Here is a 10,424-nt window from a genome sequence, read left to right on the forward strand (position 1 = left end):
GTGACATTTCCTTCAGGATTGTGAAAGATTCACAAACCATGAACAAACATATGAGCACAAGTATGAAGAAGCTTTTTGAGATATACTATATCTCAAAAAGCTTCTGTTGTGGTTCTACTGTGGGTTCTACTGTGGTTCTGCTTTGTGTCCTTCTGTGGGTTCTACTGTGGTTCTGCTGTGGTTCTACTGTGGGTTCTACTGTGGTTCTGCTGAGGTTCTGCTGTGTGTTCTGCTGTGGGTTCTGCTGTGGGTTCTGCTGTGGTTCTACAGTAGTTATGCTGTGGGTTCTGCTGTGGGTTCTGCTGTGGGTCCTTCTGTGGGTTCTACTGTGGTTCTGCTGTGGTTCTACTGTGGGTTCTACTGTGGTTCTAATGTGGTTCTGCTGTGGTTCTGCTGTGGGTTCTGCTGTGGGTTGTACTGTGGTTCTACTGTGGTTCTACTGCGGTTCTACTGTAGTTCTGCTGTGTGTTCTGCTGTGGGTTCTGCTGTGGTTCTACAGTGGTTCTGCTGTGGGTTCTGCTGTGGGTTCTACTGTGGCTCTACAGTGGTTCTGCTGTGTGTTACCTGCACCTGTGGGTCGGATGGCGATGGAAGGGATGGCTGAGGCAGGTGCACAGCTTCCTGGACCGGAGAGGGAAGTGTGTGTCGTTGATTGGTCGGCTGATACGAGTGATGGAAACAGCAGGAGAGTCCAGTTTGGTTTTGAAGTGGACGGATCAATGAAGTGGATGAATGATGATGAAACAGAAGGAATCAGACATTGAACACACCTTTGGGTGGCCTTCACTCTGGGTACTTTTTGTTTAAAGATTGCATCACCATGATCATGAATGGAAATCTGAGAAGTCATGTGATGTTGATCATATGACATCACAGCTTGTATTAACCCACAGTTTTATTGACTTTCATTAGTTTGAGGAAGGTCTGAACCCACCAGAGCGTCGGTGTCCCACATAACAGCGATTCACCTCCTGAACAGAAACTCACCGTCTATGACGCTGATCTTAACCGTCTGGCAGGGATTCGGTGCAGAAGTCACGTTGACGCCACAGCTGTACAGTCCTGAGTCAGACTTGGACAGGTCCGCAATGGTCACATAAAACACTCCGTTCTTCTCGTAGTCAATCCTGTATCTGCCTCTCTGAGCACTGAACTTACTGCTTTCTATAAGAACGTCCTGCTTTTTACACGCGTCCCTACAGAAGAACAAGTTGAAGAGTCCAGCTGAAGGAGAAGAGCATCTGACTGTGATACTTCCACCTTCGGTTCCAGTACAAACACTGATCACTGGATCTCTGAGAGTTGTGTTTCCATCACACATTGCTGTAGGATGGATGAAGACTCATATTAGGACTGTTTGGTAATAACAAAAATAAGAATAACATTATTTATTTTTAACACACACAGATATATATATATATATATATTATGAACATGTTTCACAAAAGATGAAAAGATAAAGTACAAAATAATAGAAATTAAGATTAAAATGAGGAGCAATTTAAGAACAATTGTTCTGGGGAGAGATTTAAATGAAGATAAACAACCAGCTTCCCTGATGTCGTCTGGCAGTTTGTTCTTGTTTTTAGTCTTTAACTGAGATTTACTGTCAGACTGCACAATGGCACAATTTGCCCCAAAGTAGGGGTACAATGAGCATGGGGATGGGGTAAATAGTGCTACCATTAAATACTGATATAAAAAATTACACAAAATCAAACAAATTAATTATAAAATTAAAAATAATTTTGAACTTTATTAATGCCATCAATTCAACAAAGGCAAAAACTTGTACTTTTAAGTAAAATCATATGTTTGTGTCTTGTTGTTCAACATGTTACCTCAACATTTTCAGTAAAGATTAAACTGTGATCTTTGTGTGGTAGCTACAGAAAGAATGTGTGTAAATGTGCTTTTATAAAGGAAAACCTGGTCCAGGTCTGAGTGCTGGACCCCTACAGTGAGGGGGTCTGGGGGCTCTGTTATGCTGGCATGGTTTGGGTCCACTTGTCCCCTTAGAGGGAAGGGTCACTGCTAATCAATACAAAGTAGTTGTGAGTGATCAGCTTTATCCTGTGATGAAACATGTCTATCCTGATGGGAGTGGTCTCTTCCAGGATGATGATGATGGTTTGATGAGGATTAAATGATGTGAATCATGTTATGACCTTCACAGTCACCAGATCTCAACCCAGCTGACGTGTTAGACAGCGCTCTACATCATCATCATCATCACAGCACCACATGAGGAAGATCTTTATGAACAATGATGAAGAGTTCAGAGACTGTAGGATCAATACCAAGGAGCTCTGAAGCTGTTCTGCTGGTCCCACACCTTACTGAGACACTTTATGTCGGCTTTTCCTTTAATTTGTCGACAGTGTGCATGTGCAGCATGTTTGTTTGTGGCTGAAACTTAACATTAGTCAACAATTAGGTATTTATTCATGAGGATTGTAGGACTTGTAACAGGGATCAAACATGAACAGGGTCTCTAGTCCCTAGAATATCAGAAAATAATTTTGGGGGTAAATTGAGTCATTGACTCAACATCACTGGCACGTTCTACTCCACTACCTCCACTTAGACAAAACTGTTTCACACAGTGGCTCAGATCCACAATTATGCTGAGTTTATGGCCTTGTTTTGTAGCTTATATTGACTTAAATTAACATGTAATAATGTCCAAAACTTATCTTTTTTAATTTAGATACAAGACTGATAACTTTAGTAACATGATGAATTCACTTGGCATGACAAAAATCTTTTTTTTTGCTCTGTTTTGCTGACCACTCTCTCCATGTGCTTGAGTCCAAGAGGGATTGAGTAATGTGAACTATTCTTCCTTAATTTGTGGTCACATGATTACTTTTGCTTATGGTTGCCTAGATACAGGGGGTGGCTCATTTTACCCTGTTCTTCCCTAAGCTGTTTCTACTGTATTCATTTAAACAGAGTAGATGTTCATGGTTTGGACTTTATTTAATTTTATTTTTGTCATCACAGCTTGAACAAATGATTGAATAAATAATTAAATAAATAAACAGTGTTGGCACATTTTTATTTCTTATACTATAAATGCTGAGTTTTTAAATAAAAGGCTTCACTCTAAAACAAAGGTGACTGTACTCTCTTTAATGTCAGCATTGTTATAAAAATGATGATTACACTGTGTATGAGTGTTACTATTTAAACTGGATCATGATGAATTGTTCCTGTGTTGTACAGCAGCAACTCTGCAACATCAGCAGACTCATCAGCCAAGGTTAAAGGATGTTCAGTATTATATTTGTAAAGAGGAAGATGTAGAAATTGCCAAGTAGTCTCAGACAGTCTTCCTCATGTGGGACACTGACGAGTCTTTTTAAAAGGCCAAAACCAGCTTGATTTTAACAGCCCCAGTTATTGAAGACCAGTTGCCCTTCACCTTAAATATCTAAAACAATGAGCTGGAGGAAAGAACTGTTGTTTTTGCACATCTGTTCCCCTGCACATGTTGCCTGACTGAAGGACTTTCAGAACTGTCCCACTTTATAAATCATATTTCCTAAAGCAGGACAATAGAAACTTAGACTGAAATAACAAATATAGAATATATTTACACCATATTATAATATTTTCTGATGAACAAACATGTCATAAACACGTCCTGATCAAAACTAGCAGGACACTGTGTGACACTATGTGACTGACCTTTGGGTGGCCTTCACTCTGGGTACTTTTTGTTTGAAGATTGCATCACCATGATCATGAATGGAAATCTGAGAAGTCATGTGATGTTGATCAATATTATATTTGTAAAGAGGAAGATGTAGAAATTAGAATTGCTTGGAGACAGGGTGAGACATGTCATACGGGGGTCAGTTGGGCAGGAGAACTGAAAACAGACATGACGTTATCTATAAGTCTGTATTTGATAGATTAAGAAAGAACTGTAATAAAACCCTGTTGTAAGCGCTCCACTGGGAGCCTTTCTCTTTGTAACCTCATCCTGTGTGTTGCATTGTGAAACGCTCCTTCTTGTACAAGAAAATAAATTCTGTTAAAGTTTGATACTTCGGCTCTGGTCTCTATTGTTTAATGGTCATTACGAAGAAATTCTTTAATGTCAGCATGACACAACACACTCAGTAAGAATCTGTTTTATTAGTCAATGCAAGCAGACAAAGAAGGATTCAGAAAGGATCAATAGTTAATCTCTGTCGCTGTCTGACTCATCATTTCCATATAAAGTGTGCATCAAATGGCAAAAGATGATATAGAAATGATACAGAATAGACTCGATGCCTGTTGGTCCGCTGGTCTGGAGGCCGGAGCAAAGCTCAATATGTGGAACACTGAAAAAAAAAATAAAATCAACAGTTTCATTATCAAGTCATGAAATAACAGCAGAGCTGAAATATATGTTGTTCCTGACATTCTGTGTTTTGGATCAGAAGGTCAGATGGATGTTAGAGTGTCGCTCACATTGTGCTTCCAGTCTACAAACATCCTCTCAGACTCCCGTTCAGTTAAACTCAAACCCAGACGGACAGATGAGTTCTGTGTTCAGGTCAAATCTGCAGTAAAGACTCATGTACAACAGGGACGAGTGCTGCACGCTAGCTGAGGCTGTGCATCAGTCCCTCTAGTGTTTCTGTGATTCGTATGACTCTCCACAGCGCCACATATTGCTCATGTAGTTCAGCTCAAGTTTAATCACCGTTCTTCATCTGCTACCCAACCTGTAACCATAGCAACATTAAACAGCACAGCTGCCAGAGCTGACTCATTATAAACTGCAGCGAGCAAAGCTGAGTTATCAACTTGCTAAACTGTGTTTTTCCTGAAGGCTTGAAGGAAGAAGCTGTTTGATAGTCTGGCAGACCTGGCACACATGTTCTGGAGCCTCCTTCCAGATGTCAGTGATGGTGGGAGGTTCCAGCTACTATGTTGGAGGCCTTTCAGACACAGTTATGATGGAGAGAGAGACGCCTATGATCCTGTCTGCACTGTTCACTGTTCACTGTTCACTGTTCACTGAGACTTTGCAGTTCTCGTACCAGGCAGTGATACAGATCACAAAACCAAAGGCGTGACCAGTCCACTATAAACACCTTGGCACTACCTTCGATCACAAGCTCACCTTTGAGACCAGTGGTGAGCTGATACTCTCCAACTGCCAACAACACCTGTTCTTCCTCAGGAAGATGAGGAAGTTCCAGGTCCAGCCATCGGTCCTGTTTGTTGGAGGTAGATTATGTCCATCTTTGCTGTCTGAACATCAGCTTGTCTTCTTCTGACTAACTGAATCAAACCTCATTTGGGAACATTTGGGAACATCTGGGAACATTTGGAGATTGTTTTGCTCGTCTATGGCATCGTGTTTGTTGGCAGGTGAGATCTGTCATGAACCCTTGCTGAATGCTGTGATAACGTAGCAGACACGGGCTGATGGCGCCACCTAGAGTCGGGTTCTGCTTGAGGTTTCTTCCCGTTAAAGGGGAGTTTTTCCTGCTGCTGATGGAGGAATGTTGGGTCTCTGTAGATTAAAGAGTTCAGTCTAGACCTGCTCTATGTGGAAACAGCCCTGAGATGACTTCTGTTGTGATTTGTTGCTTTATAAATAAAACTGAATTGACTTGACGTAAGTTACCATGACACAAAACGCCACAACTGATCCAAATCACAAACTGTCTGTTGATTTGGACATTTCATGTAGAAAAGTTGCAGTAATTTAGCAAAATTGCAGCAGCGTTAATTACTGCGATCTCACAATTGCAGTTTCCTGGAGGGGCTGATAAACACTGTGGTGCTTCATGCTTTATGCTTGTTTTATGCAACATTCAGTAACATACATGAAGTCTGACTGACTCAGGATTTAGAAAATACTTGATCCAAAGGATTTTGCTGTGCGGCTAAAACAACAACACCGCTGTGTCTCAGAGTTTTGGTCTGGTTGAAGAAAAACATGGCGACAGTCATTTGTTCTCTATTTCTTAAATGTGACTCTCAAGAGGCAAAAACTTCACTGTGATCGAGTGTCAGCAGAGAGCTGAGATGGGGAAGTAAGAGTTACAGGAAGTCACCTCAATGTTCTCAGTGTAGGACGACTCTGCGATGTTTAATCCTGTAGAAGAAGAAGTAAAAAGGTGTTTTGTTGTGTGTTTGTTTATCTGAAGGAGTAATTAGTGAAGGAACAGGCAGAAGTGGCTCACCAGAGGAGTTCCTTTTGATCTTTCTGTAGAGGAGCAGTAAAACAGCCACCAGCACAACAAGCCCGGCCAGACATAGAACCAGAGGAAGGAGGTAACCTGGACGACACACACAGACGTCTCAAATACTGATTTACATCATATTGAACACAACACTCCTGTCAGTGAGTCACCTTTCTCTTTATTGACCCCATGACCTTTCCTCTGGCTCCATCCAGGAGAGCAGCTAACATGTCAGGCATACTGTCATACTACACACACCGCCACTTTCACCACTACAGTAGAATTACTAACATATGAGCTGAAATGTTTTTAATAATAAATCTCACTAACAAGCATTTGATGATTTGAAGGTACTTTACAAATGTGTAAAACTTTTAAATTAGCTTAAATGTGACATTTCCTTCAGGATTGTGAAAGATTCACAAACCATGAACAAACATATGAGCACAAGTATGAAGAAGCTTTTTGAGATATACTATATAAATAAATCAGAGCTAAATGACTCTCTGGACCGTAAACACTTTGTGAAATTGTGCGGCTAAAGAAAGATCATAGAAACAAAGAAGACGTGAAGACTGTGATGAGCAACTGTTCACCTGTTTTCTCGCTCTGCTGCTGCTCCAAATTCTCAGAGACTCGCTTTGAAAAGGCTGGAGCTGAGAACGATAAAACACAACTCAGCAATAGACTCACAACGGGAGAGGAGATATGGGTTCTACTGTGGTTCTGCTGTGGTTCTGCTGTGGATTCTACTGTAGTTCTGCTGTGTGTTCTGCTGTGGTTCTGCTGTGGTTCTACACTGGTTCTGCTGTGCCTATTTATAATGTGCATTATTATTATTATTATTATTATCATTAGCAGTTCTACTGTGAGTTCTACTGTGGTTCTGCTGTGGGTTCTGCTGTGGTTCTACTGTGGTTCTACTGTGGTTCTGCTGTGGGTTCTGCTGTGGTTCTGTGAAAGAAAAGTGAATAGTAGGTTATCATTTTATAAATCTTTTGTATATATGTTACAAATGTTTTCAAACTAAGGAGTCAATGTTTGTTATCAACTGAATGTGATGTAATGTCATTGTCATTTTGGGGACACATGTTGGTGAAGAAATCCTGCTCCTAGTCTAGTTGAACTCTTGAACCTGTTTCTATCTGAGGATTGCTTGCTGACCTCTGGGGTTAGCTAGAGATATCTGTCTTAAGCCTACTGTTTTAGAGACCATCCTTGTTTGTAAGAAGGTGTAATGGTTTGTGGAAGTGTCCATTTAGGGACCAGACTGTTTTTAGCTTTGCTTCTGGAGAGATATAAAGCTGTCTAGTTTGAGTTCACAATCTTTAGAGAAAGGGCTGGCTTTAGGGAAAGGGCCAGCTGAACAACATGCTTTCTCTCCAAAAATACAAGATGATTGTATTTTTGTTTGTGTTTGGACATTTGTATAATTGTTACTGATGATGTGATGGATTGTACAGTGTTTACAACTGCTTCAACAAGTAACAGTGTTTAATGCTTTCTTTATGTCTCCATGTGCCTTCTTTCTCGAGAGAAAATTTCCACAACAGTTCTACTGTGGGTTCTGCTGTGGTTCTACAGTGGTTCTGCTGTGGGTTCTGCTGTGGGTTCTGCTGTGCCTATTTATAATGTGTATTATTATTATTATTATTATTATTATTATTATTATTATCATTAGCAGTTCTACTGTGGTTCTACTGTGGTTCTGCTGTGGTTCTGCTGTGGGTTCTGCTGTGGGTTCTGCTGTGGTTCTGCTGTGGTTCAGCTGTGGTTCTGCTGTGGTTCTACAGTGGTTCTGCTGTGGTTCTGCTGTGTGTTCTGCTGTGGGTTCTAGTGTGGTTCTTCTGTGGGTTCTACTGTGGTTCTACTGTGGTTCTACTGTAGTTCTGCTGTGTTTTCTGCTGTGGTTCTGCTGTGTGTTCTGCTGTGGTTCTACTGTGGTTCTACTGTGGTTCTGCTGTGGGTTCTGCTGTGGGTTCTGCTGTGGTTCTGCTGTGGGTTCTACTGTGGTTCTACTGTGGTTCTGCTGTGGGTTCTACTGTGGGTTCTTCTGTGGGTTCTAGTGTGGTTCTACTGTGGTTCTGCTGTGTGTTCTGCTGTGGTTCTGCTGTGGTTCTATTGTGGTTCTGCTGTGGGTTCTGCTGTGTGTTCTGCTGTGGTTCTGCTGTGGTTTTACTGTGGTTCTACTGTGGTTCTGCTGTGGGTTCTGCTGTGTGTTCTACTGTGGTTCTGCTGTGGTTCTACTGTGGTTCTGCTGTGTGTTCTGCTGTGGTTCTACTGTGGTTCTGCTGTGTGTTCTGCTGTGGGTTCTGCTGTGGTTCTACTGTGGTTCTGCTGTGGGTTCTGCTGTGGCTCTACTGTGGTTCTGCTGTAGGTTCTGCTGTGTGTTCTGCTGTGGGTTCTGCTGTGGCTCTACTGTGGTTCTGCTGTAGGTTCTGCTGTGTGTTCTGCTGTGTGTTCTGCTGTGCGTTCTGCTGTGGTTCTACTGTGGTTCTGCTGTGGGTTCTAGCAAAGCAGCTCCAGAGTCAAATTATAAATCAGGGACAATAAAGAAAAATAGATCACACAATAAATGATCAAAATAAAGAGATGACAACACGTTGATTGATTGATCTTTGATTACAGATTTAGATGCATAAAAGTTTTTGAAACAAATGTGATCATGAACAGCTGAAGAGAGAAAGCACACGTTGCATCTCAGTGGACGAAGGACACCAGTGGAGGAAGACACTAAACTTTGTTCCCTTTCTTAGTCAGCCAATCAAGAATCAATTGATCCTGAATCCAATCAGACACTAAGAATCTGAATCAAATTGAACTGAGGTTCCCAGAGATTCCCGCCCCTGGAGCTGTGCTTACCTGCACCTGTGGGTAGGATGGCGATGGAATGGATGGCTGGGGCAGATGAACAGCTTCCTGGACCGGAGAGGGAAGTGTGTGTCATTGATTGGCCGGCTGATACGAGTGATGGAAACAGCAGGAGAGTCCAGTTTGGTTTTGAAGTGGACGGATCAATGAAGTGGATGAATGATGATGAAACAGAAGGAATCAGACATTGAACACACATGAGTGAATTAGCATCATGTGGGACATTTCTTGCATTTCACACTTCCGGAATATACTGCGATATGAAAAGCTAATACATTAAATCTGAAATCATTACATCAGTAGTCTGAGTCTCACACAGTCTTCCTCATGTGGGACACTGACGAGTCTTTTTAAAAGGCCAAAACCAGCTTGATTTTAACAGCCCCAGTTATTGAAGATCAGTTGCCCTTCACCTTAAATATCTAAAACAATGAGCTGGAAGAAAGAACTGTTGTTTTTGCACATCTGTTCCCCTGCACATGTTGCCTGACTGAAGGACTTTCAGAACTGTCCCGCTTTATAAATCATATTTCCTAAAGCAGGACAATGGAAAATTAGACTGAAATAACAAATATAGAATATATTTACACCATATTATAATATTTTCTGATGAACAAATATGTCATAAACACATCCTGATCAAAACTAGCAGGACACTGTGTGACACTATGTGACTGACCTTTGGGTGGCCTTCACTCTGGGTACTTTTTGTTTGAAGATTGCATCACCATGATCATGAATGGAAATCTGAGAAGTCATGTGATGCTGATCATATGACATCACAGCTTGTATTAACCCACAGTTTTATTGACTTTCATTAGTTTGAGGAAGGTCTGAACCCACCGGAGCGTCGGTGTCCCACATAACAGCGATTCACCTCCTGAACAGAAACTCACCGTCTATGACGCTGATCTTAACCGTCTGGCAGGGATTCGGTGCAGAAGTCACGTTGACGCCACAGCTGTACAGTCCTGAGTCAGACTTTGACAGGTCCGCAATGGTCACATAAAACACTCCGTTCTTCTCGTAGTCAATCCTGTATCTGCCTCTCTGAGCACTGAACTTACTGCTTTCTATAAGAACGTCCTGCTTTTTACACGCGTCCCTACAGAAGAACAAGTTGAAGAGTCCAGCTAAAGGAGCAGAGCATCTGACTGTGATACTTCCACCTTCGGTTCCAGTACAAACACTGATCACTGGATCTCTGAGAGTTGTGTTTCCATCACACATTGCTGTAGGACGGATGAAGACTCATATTAGGACTGTTTGGTAATAACAAAAATAAGAATAACATTATTTATTTTTAACACACACAGATATATATATATATATATATATATATTATGAACATGTTTC

The 10,424-nt window shown here is 41.5% G+C and overlaps 1 protein-coding gene across 1 annotated transcript in view; it reads right to left on the reverse strand.

Annotated features, from left to right (window-relative positions):
- Positions 1-4,126: 4,126 nt before the first annotated feature.
- The window catches only part of LOC121895108 (polymeric immunoglobulin receptor-like), a 9,759-nt gene continuing 3,461 nt past the window's right edge, over positions 4,127-10,424 (reverse strand). The window contains exons 3-8 of the mRNA XM_042407941.1: positions 9,965-10,300; positions 9,060-9,155; positions 6,794-6,853; positions 6,198-6,293; positions 6,069-6,109; positions 4,127-4,337 (exon numbers count right to left, since the gene is read on the reverse strand). Coding sequence (XP_042263875.1) covers positions 4,323-4,337; positions 6,069-6,109; positions 6,198-6,293; positions 6,794-6,853; positions 9,060-9,155; positions 9,965-10,300 — 644 coding nt within the window. The 3' untranslated portion in view covers positions 4,127-4,322. The remainder of the gene's footprint in view (positions 4,338-6,068; positions 6,110-6,197; positions 6,294-6,793; positions 6,854-9,059; positions 9,156-9,964; positions 10,301-10,424) is intronic.

The sequence above is a fragment of the Thunnus maccoyii genome, chromosome 4, assembly GCF_910596095.1.
Source record: "Thunnus maccoyii chromosome 4, fThuMac1.1, whole genome shotgun sequence".
NCBI classification, from domain to species: domain Eukaryota; kingdom Metazoa; phylum Chordata; class Actinopteri; order Scombriformes; family Scombridae; genus Thunnus; species Thunnus maccoyii.